At 38.8% G+C, this 14615-nt stretch overlaps 1 protein-coding gene across 3 annotated transcripts in view; it reads right to left on the minus strand.

Moving 5' to 3' along the window:
• cpne8 (copine 8) overlaps positions 1-14615 on the minus strand; it is an 80354-nt gene that overhangs the window by 37071 nt on the left and 28668 nt on the right. For 2 of the 3 annotated variants that reach the window (XM_003221464.4, XM_016994015.2), the window contains exons 3-4: positions 14384-14430; positions 4072-4175 (exon numbers count right to left, since the gene is read on the minus strand). In XM_003221464.4, coding sequence (XP_003221512.1) covers positions 4072-4175; positions 14384-14430 — 151 coding nt within the window. The remainder of the gene's footprint in view (positions 1-4071; positions 4176-14383; positions 14431-14615) is intronic. The other variant, XM_062981686.1, reaches the window with a different exon arrangement.

The following is a 14615-nucleotide window of genomic DNA, read 5'->3' on the forward strand; positions in this document are numbered from 1 at the left end:
TAAACATATACATAGTTCAATTTTTAAGTTTTACATACACTACATAGAAGATGTAAAGGGGAAAATATAAAAAATCCCCTTTACAAGTTTATACTGCAGACACTAGAATAATAGGGTGGGGTTTCAGGTATCCATGGGGATATTGGAATGTATCCCCTCAAGATCTGGAGGTCATAACATATGGCAATTGTATTTATATTTTGCTATAAAACTGAAAAACCAGTCAACATAATATCTGAGACTGAAAGCACAATAGTTTCGCCCACCTATCATTATGGCTGCCATATGGCTCAACTGGAATTTGGTATTGCCACCTACAGTTTGTTTAACTCACTATATAACAATCTACATCCGTTATTTTTATATAGCAGGTGGAAGACCTGTGGCCCAAAGTGTGTTATGACATCTCTGAATGAGGTCCATTACTCATCCTTTAGTACTCAGGCTGGCTCTGGTTTCCAATAAAAAAATCCTGATACCAAAACACTTCTTGTTGTTGCAGTGGGCATCTTAAGTTCCAATCTAAATGGAGTAAGAATTGTATTCATTCTGTTTAACTGAACTTGCATGAAGACCAGTCTTGCTTTTGAATGTTCAAAAATTAGAGGAATTTTTGCACAAAAGTAGAGCGATTGGAAACTCTTGAATTCTGCTAATAGAATTTTTTTTAAGTGTGCTAAAATATGGATTTCTCTTTTTTGGATAGCTGACATATCTGTCCCCTTCTACACCAAATATCATCTTCCAAGATGTTAGGAAGTGTTTGTGAATTTGACCATCACAAGTGTACAGCAATATTTTGTACACTGAACAAAGAGTACAGGTATAGTTTCAAATCCTTTCCATTGTGTTAATTGGAATTCTATTTCAAAAACGAGTAGAAGTAATTAGATGAATTATGTTAATATGTTGGCTCTCTAGATCGGAGAAGGAAAAATTAAGCCCTGCAGAAATGATAAAATTGCAATTTCTTTCTGCAGCCACCATGAGCAATAGCTGGCAGATAAAAATCAACAACATCTGGAGGGCCATATTTATCTATTCTTGGCCTAGATAAGCATTTCTCAACCTGGGGGTCGGGACCCCTGGGTGGGTCATGGGGGGGTGTTAGGGGGTCACCAAAGACCATCAGAAAACACTACTACAACTCCCAAATCTCAAGATCTATTTCCCCCAAACTCCACCTGTGTTCACATTTGGGTATATTGAGTTTTAGTGCCAAGTTTGGTCCAGATTCATCATTGTTTGAGTCCACAGTGCGCTCTGTATGTATGTGAACTACAACTCCAAAACTCAAGGTCCATGCCCACCAAACCCTTCCAGTATTTTCTGCTGGTCATGGGAGTTCTGTGAGCCAGGTTTGTTTTAATTCCATTGTTGGTGGAGTTCAGAATGCTCTTTGATTGTAGGTTAACTATAAATCCCAACAACTACAACTTCCAAATGACAAAATCAACCCCCCCCCCCAACCCCACCAGTATTCAAATTTGGGCATGTTATATATTTCTGCCAAATTTGGTTCAGTGAATGAAAACACATCCTGCATATCAGATATTTACATTCATAACTCTAGCAAAATTACAGTTATGAAGTAGCAACAAAAATAATTTTATGGTTGGGGGTCACCACAACATGAGGAACTGTATTAAGGGGTCGTGCTATTAGGAAGGTTGAGAACCACTGGCCTAGATTATGCTTCCTAGACATAGTAGCTTCTGAAAATATGCTACAGGTAGCCCCCGATGTTAAAAACATCTGACTAAAAACAACTCGGTAAGACTGGGAGTGAGACAACAGGATGTGAGGACATTCCATTTATTTATTAATTTATTTGGGACATTTCTATACCACCTTTCTCCAGAGACCCAAGGCGGTTTATAGCAGTAGTTACACACATATATAAAACCATCAAATAAAAGTCCATCAAATAAATCTCCCACCATCCTAACGATTGACATAATATCTACCCCTGGGAAGGGAATTTACTCCTGGAAGATTTATTATCATGGGGGAAACGTGTCTCAACTGAATCTTTATCACCAATCCTTGTTTACACAACAAGCCAAATTTTTCAAAATCCAATTATCACATGGACAGAAAATGAGGTGAAATCTTCTGAACAGGGACACACACAGCAAAACAAGCACTACAGGGGTGTTAACTCTTCCCTACACTATTCAAAGCTTCTATATACAGGTTAGGTTCTGTATATTTGTTCTTAAGTTGAATTTGTATGTAAGTCAGAACAAATAACATTGTTAAAGTGTAACTCTATACACACACACACACACACACACAGTTACACTTTAAAAATGTACCTGTTCTGACTTACATACAAATTCAACTTAATTTAATGTCACATATTTGTAAACTTGCACATATTTCCATGACTATGGCAAAGTACAAATAAAATTAGCATTCATATTAATCTGGGAATGCAAAGTGGGATACAGATAACTAGGATTCAGAATTAGAATTTTCATACTGGATTTTACTATAGTAAAAAATTAATTAAAAACAAAAGCAAGCATCCAATTTGCATCTCAAATAAGAGTTTTTGACATTTCTATATATTCTTATCTTTAAACAAATTTTAGCTAAATCAAGAGACGTATAAAGCATTGTTCTATTCAATAGACATCATTAGAATGTACTATTTTATTTTAGTGATGTAACCATAAGCTGCATTTATGATCACACAGAAGGCTAAATAAAAAACAACCATAAGCCAAATTTGGTGTGCAGGGGATGGGAGGGACTACCATCAAAACACATATAGTACGGTGCCAAAAGGTTCGGAGCGATACTTTACACAGGTGCAGATGACCCCTTTGATTGAGTTACAGAGACCACAAAAAAGAACCTTGTGAATCAGGTAAAAACACATTTTTTTTTGCTACGTCATTTAAATTTTCATTTCATTCAGACAATTGAATTTTGGTGGAAGCATATTCTGAGGCTAAGAGAATGAGATTGCTTAGCTTCTAAGAACAGCCAAATCTGACGTGTCTTCTTTTGAGAGGGTATGAGTCAAGATCAAAAGATATAAAGCCCAGCATGAGGCCTTGCATGATGCAGAAAAACAGTCCTAAAGGCGATTGCCAGGACTTTATCACCAGTAGAGGAAGCAATCAATGCATTGAACCAATCAATGCATTGAAAGGGGGAGGTGATGACATAAATAACATAAATGACATAAATAATGTGTAGGACTGCCTGTGTCTTCATCTGCGACTGAGAGAGTGAGGCCTGATGTACACTGCCATATAATGCAATTCAAATGAGTTAATTTGCATTCTGAAACTGTATTATATGGCAATGTAGATGGGGACTGAGACTCAATATCAACATGACTTGCTCAAGGCAACAATGTAAGAATTAATTTAAAAGGGAACTGTCTGCATCTTTCTCTGAGATCGATAGTGTGACTAAAGGTCAAAGGAGTGTGACGCAATTAAGACAACAATGTATTAATAACAACAATATGCAGCAGCATTGCATGGGCATGCACTTTCTATTCCTTATGTACCTGGTGTTGCCCAGGTATGCATGTTCAAACTAAGGCTGAATGTGGCTCTCCAAGGTCATTTACCTGCCCTCCACCCTAAACTTTAGACTTAGGATTGTCCTAAATCTGAAATGACTTGCAACAACAACAATCCTAATTAAATCGATTATCTCAGCAGCCAAATGCAAGCCTGCTGAAATGCTGGTAAGTTTATGTTAGTAAAAATTGTTCTTCATTTTAAATATAGAATTGTTATTTCATGTTTTTTGCACTACAAAAAAGATATGTGCAGTGTGTATACGAATCAGTTCATGTTTTTTTTTTCCAAAATATAGTTTGTCCCCCAACAGTCTGAAGGACTGTGAATCGACCCTCTGCTTAAAATGTTTGGGGACCCCTGTTCTAATGAGATCATTCATAAAACCATAAAGCTACCAATGTGTATTTCTAATAAATAGCATTAGAAAATGCATACGTGGGCAGCACCAGGTACATGAGCTAGTTATAATATAAAAACTATACACTATTATAGAACCATACAAAATGTATGTAAATAAACTTACAAGTCAAATCGCAGATTCTGCCTCTCTTCAAAAAAGTAATCCATTATAAATTTTCTTACAAAATCTGGGTTCAGTGTATTATCGATTACTTCTGTTCTCCCAAACTATAAAATAAAATTTATTTAACACAATGTATGTCAATGAAAGCTATATGCATTTCACATGTACACATATAATTCACCAAAAAGTCACTGATTAGTAATTATTACTACAGTGAGGAAATGAGGAATCAGAACAAAAACCAACTACAGCAGCATATGGCATGGGAACCTAGTAAAAGACATCTTCACTAGAAAATGTTCCCAAATATTCATTTGAATATTTTAATATTTGTGCTTTTATTTATTTATTTATTTATTTATTAAAATCTAATCTGTTAGTAATATTAAGCAATTAAACAATAAAACATAAATAAAATAAGTCATCTGGCAAAAGATTGGGGGAAGAATGCAGGTTAAATATTATATAAATAAAATAATGAGATTATCTATTAACAGGAGGCATACAAACATAATATTTCATTTTCAATGTTTTAAAGAACATAGTATGTAAAAAGAGAGAAATTATTTCACAAAAGTTGTCTAAATGTCTATTTGTAAATATTCTGCAGAAATAATTGCTGTTAGAACAGTATTTCTAGCAGTTATGGAAGGGAAATTGCCACATCTTGGTACTCAACAGCAGAAGAAAGTATAGGTTGCATTTATGTAATTACAATTCTTTGAGTGGTCATCTGTGAACTCACACAAATGGGCTATCTGAGTCTGTGCAATGCATCATTCAGAACCTTCTAGAGCTATTACATATTTTTGACAATAGCTCCATTCATCCTTTGTGCTTGATCCCCTCACTTCCTGTCTAAAATCTCAATCTCATTGACATTGAAGCAGTAGCATCCAAGGATCTAAGAAGAGGCAGGACATGATGAGGGGAGGATGGTGTGTTGTGTGAGTTCACATATGGCCACTCAAAAAACTACAATTACAGGTATTCAACCTGTCTATCCTGGTGATCTCTGTGCCTCACAAAATTGGGAGACCAAGGAACGTGGGAGCTTGATGCTACACAATAAAAAAGACACCTCTCCCAAATTAGTGTCAACCTTTTTTCTTTCATAAAGTCTGTAGTTAAGAATGAAGATCAAGGACTGCGACCAAGAAGCTACTCTATACACACCCTCGAGATGTATCCCCTTTAAAAAAAAGCAAATGATGTAACCATAGCACCGGTTTCATGCAGATAGGAAGACCCTTATGGGACAGTTCATCAGTTAAATGAATAGTGAAGGTTTTTCCTTTGAAGAAAAACAAACAAAAAGGTCCTGGGACATCCTGAACCCAGCAATTCTATCCACACATAAGGCTAAGACCCTTCTGACGTCTAGACAATGGAGGGTATGTTTTATGTTCTACTAGCTTGGGGACTCGGCGGTACCTGGGTTATTAGAAGAAGGCATTGTTTGTTTTGGGATGTTAGGTAATATCACTGAAGTTTGGTCCAGATTCGTTGTTGGCAGGGTTCAGCGATTTCTGGATGCAAATGAACTACAACTCCCAAAATCAAGGCCCATTCCCCTAAACTCCTGCAGTATGTTCAGCTGCTCATGGGGCTTCTCTATGCCAAGTTTGTTCCCAGTCCATTATTGGTGGGGGTCACAGTATTGCTAGATGCAGGTGGACTGCAATTCCCAAAATCATGGTCCATTCTCCCAAACCCCTGCAGTATATTCAGTTGGTCATGGGGCTCCTCTGTGCCAAGTTTGGTCCCAGTCCATTGTCGGTGGGGGTCACAGTCTCTCTGGATGTAGGTGAACCATAACTCTCAAAATCAAGGTCCATTCCCACTAGCCCCTGCACTATGTTCAGTTGGTCATGGGGGTTCTCTATGCCCAGTTTAGTCCCAAGTCCATTGTCGGGTTGAGTCACAGTTTATCTGGATGTAGGTGAACTATAACTCCCAAAATCAAGGCCCATTCCCCTAAACTCCTGCAGTATGTTCAGCTGCTCATGGGGCTTCTCTATGCCAAGTTTGTTCCCAGTCCATTATTGGTGGGGGTCACAGTATTGCTAGATGCAGGTGGACTGCAATTCCCAAAATCATGGTCCATTCTCCCAAACCCCTGCAGTATATTCAGTTGGTCATGGGGCTCCTCTGTGCCAAGTTTGGTCCCAGTCCATTGTCGGTGGGGGTCACAGTCTCTCTGGATGTAGGTGAACCATAACTCTCAAAATCAAGGTCCATTCCCACTAGCCCCTGCACTATGTTCAGTTGGTCATGGGGGTTCTCTATGCCCAGTTTAGTCCCAAGTCCATTGTCGGGTTGAGTCACAGTTTATCTGGATGTAGGTGAACTATAACTCCCAAAATCAAGGCCCATTCCCCTAAACTCCTGCAGTATGTTCAGCTGCTCATGGGGCTTCTCTATGCCAAGTTTGTTCCCAGTCCATTATTGGTGGGGGTCACAGTATTGCTAGATGCAGGTGGACTGCAATTCCCAAAATCATGGTCCATTCTCCCAAACCCCTGCAGTATATTCAGTTGGTCATGGGGCTCCTCTTGTGCCAAGTTTGGTCCCAGTCCATTGTCGGTGGGGGTCGCAGTCTCTCTGGATGTAGGTGAACCATAACTCCCAAAATCAAGGTCCATTCCCACTAGCCCCTGCACTATGTTCAGTTGGTCATGGGGGTTCTCTATGCCCAGTTTAGTCCCAAGTCCATTGTCGGGTTGAGTCACAGTTTATCTGGATGTAGGTGAACTATAACTCCCCAAATCAAGGTCCATTCCCACAAACCACTGCAGATAGTTCAGTTGGTCATGGGGCTTCTCTGTGCTAAGTTTGGTCCCAGTCCATTGTCAGTGGGGTCATAGTATCAGTGAAGGTACTACAAGTCCCATTTTCCATGGCAAGTTGGTCTAGATCCATTGTTGGTTGGGTTAACAATGCTCTCTGGATGTAGGTCAAGTACAACTTTTGTAAATCATTGTGAATTCTCCCCAAAATTCTCCAGTATGTTCAGTGGCTGATCAATTCCTTTGTTAACTGTGTGCCATAAGAAAGAGTAGGAAAGGGTTAAAGTAGAGAAAGTGGGTGGGGCCATGCAAATTAAGGAACTCTGGAATGTCCATTCTGGAGGAAAAACAGAACATCTAGGATGAAATTGTCCCCGCATGAAAGCCTTCACTTGGGTGGAGGGCAAAATGATGTTTGTGGAGGACACTGGCAGGGTTTGAGCTACATATTCATGGTGCTCACTATAACCTGCATGTCAGTGGAGGGAGGGCCATTGATGTCTCCTGCTCAGTGGGAAATATAGCTGTTTGTGGAGGCGGGAGGCTGTCTGAGTAAGTGGACAACTCCTCCACATACACACATACACATTTTTCACCTTTGTTATGTGTATAGATGTAGGATTCTGCATCAATGGAAGGAGCACAATGTCCTGGCTTATGTGGAAAGCTGAGACTGCCTTGGGCAGAAAAGAAATGCCTGGTCTGAGAACCACTTTATCACAAAAGAAACAGAGGTAAGGTTGATTAACCCTGAGAGCACACAACTCTTCTCCTCTCCTATAAGATTTAATCACCACCAAAACAGCTGTCTTTCAAATAAATAAGCAAAAATGAAAGGATGCCAAAGGGCTTTCTAGAAAGCTGTGTCAAGGCTTTCAAGCTTCATTGAGGTGTTGGTCCAGAGACTGAAGGAGAAAGATTTCCGTAACCCTTGAGGAACTACTTCATCATAGGGTATTGCTGATGGTCTATAAATTCATTGAAATAGTGGCCAAGTTGATAGAAGAAAAGGGAAATACCTCTTCTCAGAAATGGAAATAAAAAAATCAAGGTCATGCTGAATTTGTTTTCGAATAGGCAAGAGGAAGACAAAGAACCTTTTCCATTTGTACACATAAGAGTGTGAGTGAAAGGCCTATGAACAGCTATGATGTGTTAGATGACATGAAGATATTTTCCATGCTATCAATTTGAAAGTGTCCAAGTGCTTCACAAGACCATGATGAACCATGAGAATGGCTGACTGGTACACAAACATGACACAGTTGCCTTCATATAGATGAAGGGCCATGGGATGATCAGTGTACACTTTGCCTTATCTCTGAGAATCTTGGCAAGCAAACCAGTGATGTGAAGAAAATGAAGAAAAGTATTCAAATGGTTATTCTCTAATGAAGCAGGAAGGCATCATTGTGCGAGTTCTTCACTGATGAGTCCTGGAACAGAACACTGACACTGGGCAGCAGGAAAAGACCTGCTTCCAGAACACCCCACTTGTCAATGTCCATTTTCAGATCTTTGGATATCTTTTACTTATGACAAAAACTGAGGCCCTGTTGACATCTGCCAGCACATTTCCTCAATGGAGAAATAGATCGCTGTGGTGGAGATAGTCCATAGAATGCTCCAATCCCGTAATTGTAGCACGAGATGAAGTAGAGTGCTGGCTTTCATTCTGCCCTGCTTGTGGCAGCACTACACGTTGTAGTGTTCTCAGTTTCTATCTGAACTATGTTGCCCTGTTGAAGCAATTTGAAGGCCTGAAAAGTCTTCTCTATAGCAAGTAATCCAAGAGAATTGATGGGGGAAACACTCTCTTAAGTCCCATTATATACAGTGATGTAATAAATGGTATCCTATATATAAAATAGTAAAATCAAAGTTTGACTTTTGGCATTTTAAAATATTTTCAAGTTGTGGTTGGTTGAATTCATGGAAGCAGAATCTGTGGATATAAAGGGCTGGTTGATGTTTTTGTGGAAAGTCTGTGACTATGCTGACAATTCAACACAGCCTAAAGGAAAGACCAGTACCATTCATCTAGAGAAGACAGCAATCTAATAGTCTGATGGATATCACATTTTGAGATCTTTTTAGGTGAGACTTCTTCCAGGTTATATTAAAACCCAACATCCTGAGGAGACTAAAATAGATGTTCTTCAGAAGCCTATCTCATAAATGATGAGCTAGGAGCCAATGGTCTCAGGTAACTAATGTTATAGCAGCTTAGGCATGTTGTTAGTGAGCAAGTCTGTCACTGAACAGAGGAGCAGGACAACACTTGTAGGCCTGATTTCCCATAATTCTATAGCATATCTCCTTCTAGCAGTGCAAGAAGCCTTTTGAAATAAAGCAGTTTAGAAAGGGGTCTGCTTCTGATGAAAACCAAAAGATGGAGTGTGAACTCATCTTGAACTGGAGGAGTACTTGTGGACATGTGACCTAAGTGTGATTAAAGTTGGACCCCCCCCCCTTTTTTTTGGCAGTAGATCTCATCCTAGGATTATGCTCCATTTTTTCCAGTAGAAGAATTAAACAGGCACACATCATTGAAAGGAAAATCCTTTAGTCACCTGTGTTTCCCTAGACAATGCCATCCATTAGAGATGCAAGATCATTTTCTTTAACCAAAGCTGATGGAGATACCTCAAGGGGTTCCATCCTCGAATCTGAAGAATCATCCATCTGAAGTATCCAATTCAGAAATGGAACAAGGTGGAGGGTTATTGGAGAATGCTAAAGGGTTTGGAAAGGCAGCCAAACATGACAAATACTGTGCAACATGGGATGATGAAGGAGCCTTAGAAACTGATGTAACTCAAGCTGAGGCATCACCAGGTGAAGATGATGCACGGTTCTCTGAACAAGCTGATACAGGAAACAGAGTGGTGAACCCCTGGGGACTAAGACCTTGGTACAGATGGTGAATGGACTGAACAACAAATCTGATCGCAATGTCAACGAGATCAATCATATTCACCTTCAACAAGCCCATGAGGTTTGTAGTAACTGTAGTCTTGGTGGAAATAGCAGTGCGGAAATGGTAGCAAATCAGAATATTCACATGGAGAACAGCTGTTAAGCTAAGTATTTTCTCTTCCAGGATGTCCATGTCAATGGTAACAACTACCAAAATGAGCACAATGTTATTGAGTATGAGAACGAGAATAGATTCTCTCAAGAAGAGGATGCTCCATTTTTTTTCAGTAGAAGAATTAAACAGACACACATAATTGAAAGGAAAATTCTCTAGCCACCTGTGATGATGAATATGAATGGTACTTATGTCATCTCCAAGAGTCAACTCTCTTCCTTGAGGCTGACTTCTTCTAGATAATTGGTTTTGAGAGAAACGGGCGCCCAACTGAAGTTTGACAGGTAGTGAAAAAGCTGGCTCATGAGCTAGAGAAGAGAAGTCCAAAATTTCACCATCCGAGATGGTGGAATCCATAGATGGTACAAGAGACTTAATGTGTTAGATAGCAGCTGGAGTTATGTCTTTCCCAGGTATGATTAAATATGTGATCAGATGACTACTGGAGCGAAGTCTCCAGCATTACCTGCTGGCAAAGAGAATTGGAATATGAGTCGTAGTTTTATTCACTTCAGTGCCCTTTTTCTTGTGTTTCTTATGAGCATGTTGGTGGTCATTGGAAACCAACTCCAATAATCTCCCTGATGTTGAAAAATTGCAGGTCTAATCACAACAGTCACCAGAAATTGATTCAGTCACTGCCTGAAGGGAAGTCTTCCATGTAAGTGAAGCTGTAGGTCTAACTAGAGGTTCAGAGGTCAGTCTCTCTGTGAACTGATGCTTAACAGAAGCAGAGAAAGCTTTTGCAGATATAGAGGTCTCAATTAGGAAATGTTTTAAGGCAACCTGTACCGAGGAACCTGATGCAGTCTGCAATTGAGTGCATTGGGACCAAGCTTTCGTAACTGAGATCAAGCAGAATAAAAATTCATATTTTCCACAGTGATTTCCAAATATTCAGAGCTTTTTCCTAAAGGAAAGCCTTAAAACACAAAGCATGGTTCTATCGGGTTTGTAGGGTAAAGGTCTAGTAACGAGAAAACAACATTGTGGCCCTCTTGCAGGCAGAAGAGGCAATTGGATTGTCCATACCTCTAAGATATTCTATCCACACAGAAAGCACACCAAAGAGGATATAAACCAGTGAGGACTCCAACAACGCAGACACACTGAATATGAGGGTAAAATCTTGCTGAGAAGCCATAGAACACCCCAAATACAGATCAAAGAATAGAGTCAAGTGACAAAATTCAAATCAAAGCAGGAATAAGTTCAGAGAAGTGGTCAGAAGATATCTAATAAATGTTGTTACTGTGGCTGATAAAAAGGAACTGAGGGTTTAGGTAGGAAGTGTAATAATATGGTCCATAGGAAGGGGGCAGGGCTACTGCCCAAATTCTTATGTAATTGCTCTAGAAGCTTCCAAACAACCCATTGGGCAGGCACAGCTAATCCATTTTTGTGAGTTAATAGAGACTATGAAGAAGAAAATATAATTAATATTTTGATTTTAAGCCAGAGCATTGATTAGTATACTGAATTTGCACAATTGGAATGCAAATTAATACCAATAGCCATGACAATTTGCATAATGTACAAATTAATGTCCAGATTTGTGGGGCTGGAATATGGCAACCCTATGCAAGTTGCAGATTTAAAATTAACAGATACCTATTCTTTGTGATAATTTAATAATCTCTCACCAGCTATGTAAGCTACTCAATATTTTGTATTATAGGTTTAGCATTCTTTATTTGGAATTTCAAAATCTGAAATACTTCAAAATCCAAATTGTCTTCATGGGTGGCTAAGATAGCAATAAGTTTCTTTCTGCTGGTTCAGTGTTCTGTGCACAAAAATATCTTTATGCTGTGTGCATGAGGTGTATATGACGTATAGATTAATTTCATGCTTCTGGTCCCAAGCATTTTTGGTAATGGACTCTCAACCTGCATGTCTTTTTAAATAACTCAAAATAAAGCCTCTATATCAACCTGAAGGGCTCATATTTTAAAAATAAGTTTAAAGGTGCCTCATCTTTTAAGGCAGATAGTTTAGCTTTCTGATAAGAAGTCTTGGCAATCTTAGTGGAAAACATCTCTAAAACATAATGTCAAAAAGCTATGCATTAAAATGATGACAAGAAGCCACTATAGCACAAACTCCAATCTCTTAAAGCTGCTATATATCAAACTATTTGTAAATCATGTTAAGAAAAAAGAGAAAAATGGCTTTCGGAGACCACACAAAACTCGGATAAAAAACATACATTTGTAAAACATGAGACTTATAGAATTAGACATAAAGTGATTGAAAGGTCTGGAAAGTAATAGTAACATCTGTCATCAGAGAATCTTTCCTGGCACATAAAACTTTGATGAAAGAAACAACTCCAGAGCAAACAGAGGCACAGTGTTTGTCATTATTTTTCACTATCTATAGATGTGCTGTCTATGACTGGTCCTGTCAATCCAAACTTTCAGCCAGTAGCAGTGTAACTCAGATTAATTGCTAATTCATCTTCAGAGAGAGTCAGCAGCCCTACAGATTTCATATGTATAACTGTAGTTCTTCGAGGGGCCATTTGTGAACTGACAGGAAATTGGTTATCTATACCTACACAGTAACAGAAGCTGCATAAAGAGATGTATTTTTCTCAGCTTGTGCCTTAGTGGCTGCCAAAAAGGCATGTTTGTTAAATAGTGCCTTGAGGCGCAAGTCCCAATTTTGTCTGGCCTGAAGTGTGAAGGCCTGGCAGTGAGAAACAAACCAACTTTGTGAATCTCACTTAAACATAGCAGACACTTGGAATGTGTGACTTTGGGATTTTTTTCTCCACAGTGAAGGCACTTTTGAAACATCACTGAGAAGGCCATAAAAGATTCCCTCTGGAAAGAAATGAGAAAAGAATAGACTCAACATGAGAGCCGCCAGACAAAGCCTAGAGCCTGACTAGAGAGGGATGAAGTCAGACCAAGAAATACAACAACAACAACAACTTTATTTTTATATCCTGCCTCCATCTCACCGGAAGGACTCAGGGCGGCTTACATGGGGAACACGCCCAATTAAACAACAATTAAAACCAACCATAGATTAAAACATAACTCGATAAAATCAATAACATCACAAACGACAATAACATAACATGAAACAGCATCATCAACCAACAATCTATCCCATAATGAGCACTGAAATACTGGGGGGGGGGGGCAGCTAGTGCAATATACTTCTAAAATAGGACTGGAAGACGAAATGAATAAGAATAATAAATTAGAACTGAAAGAGCAATATGCAGGAAATGGAGTAGAAGAGAAGAAAATCTAGAAATGAACCGATTCTAACAGTAAGAATCAATCTGAAAAGTTCCGAGCAATGGTGCTGTAGTGACAAAAGAAAAGAAACTAAGGATTTAGGTAGGAAGAATGCTATAGTGCCACTGAGGGTGGGTGAGGTTATCACCAAAATGTTTATGTAATGATCTGTAATTTTCCAAAAGATGTAGGAGCAGATAGCCCATCTATAGGAATCCCAGAGACTATATAGAAGAAGAAAGAGCTTGATTTCTGTAGAATGTGAAGAAGGGACCATAAGGGCCATTTAGTTTAAAATCCTGCCTATGATTTGGAAATATTTATTATGCTTGGAGACTACATCAATAATTTTGAAATATATATTTAACACAATCTGTTGGACCTATTTCAAAATAAACACAGGTAGGAACAAACAGGGAATTGTTTAAGCTGAAAACTGGAATTAGAGCAATTGCATTTATATTATACACATAAGCAAGTCAACTAGAAAGCAGGGGTTGTAAACAAAAACCATGCATTACATAGACTATTAAAGTTAAAGGTTTCTCCTTGACATGAAGTCTCATCGTGTCCGACTCTGGGGGTTGGTGCCCATCTCCATTTCTAAGCCGAAGAGTCGGCCTTGTCTATAGCCACCTCCTAGGTCATGTGGCCAGCATGACTGCATGGAGCGCTGTTACCTTCCCACAGAAGTGGTAACTATTGATTTACTCACATTTGCATGTTTTCAAACTGCTAGGTTGGCAGGAGCTGGGCTAACAGCAGGAGCTCACCTCACTCCCCAGATCTGAACCGAACTTTCAGTCAGCAAGTTCAGCAGCTCATAGGTTTCACCTGCTGTGCCATCAGGGGGCCCAATTAACTATTATATCTACTTAAAACAGCTTTAAAAATCCAAAAATTTGTAAAAATAGGAAAAAAATCTGCAGCAATTTTCAGTTGCTATCTATATCAGAAATCAAAACATGAAACTCAAAGGAAGCTCAAATCTTGTTACAACTTGTGACCATACTTTATCATGACATATGATACAGCTAGTTCATATTACTTTCAGAAATGTGATTCTAATCATCCATGATATTTCTTCTTTTTCTTATTAAATCACAAGATTTCCCCCGACATGATAAACTGTAAGTGGTATATATAATTTTCTGAACAACAACAACAAAAATTACCTCTCTCCATTCTTTATTCCCCATACCTTGGGTATATAAAACACAGACTGCAAAAGAAAAAAAAGGCAAGCAATTAGTTTCAGAATATTTACATTTAACATTTCTGTTACAAACAAATGTGCAATCTATAATCCTGAAAGTTTTAAACAAAATACAGTAGAGTCTCACTTATCCAACACTCGCTTATCCAACATTCTGGATTATCCAACACATTTTTGTAGTCAATGTTTTC

This window comes from Anolis carolinensis, chromosome 5, assembly GCF_035594765.1.
Source record: "Anolis carolinensis isolate JA03-04 chromosome 5, rAnoCar3.1.pri, whole genome shotgun sequence".
Taxonomy (NCBI): domain Eukaryota; kingdom Metazoa; phylum Chordata; class Lepidosauria; order Squamata; family Dactyloidae; genus Anolis; species Anolis carolinensis.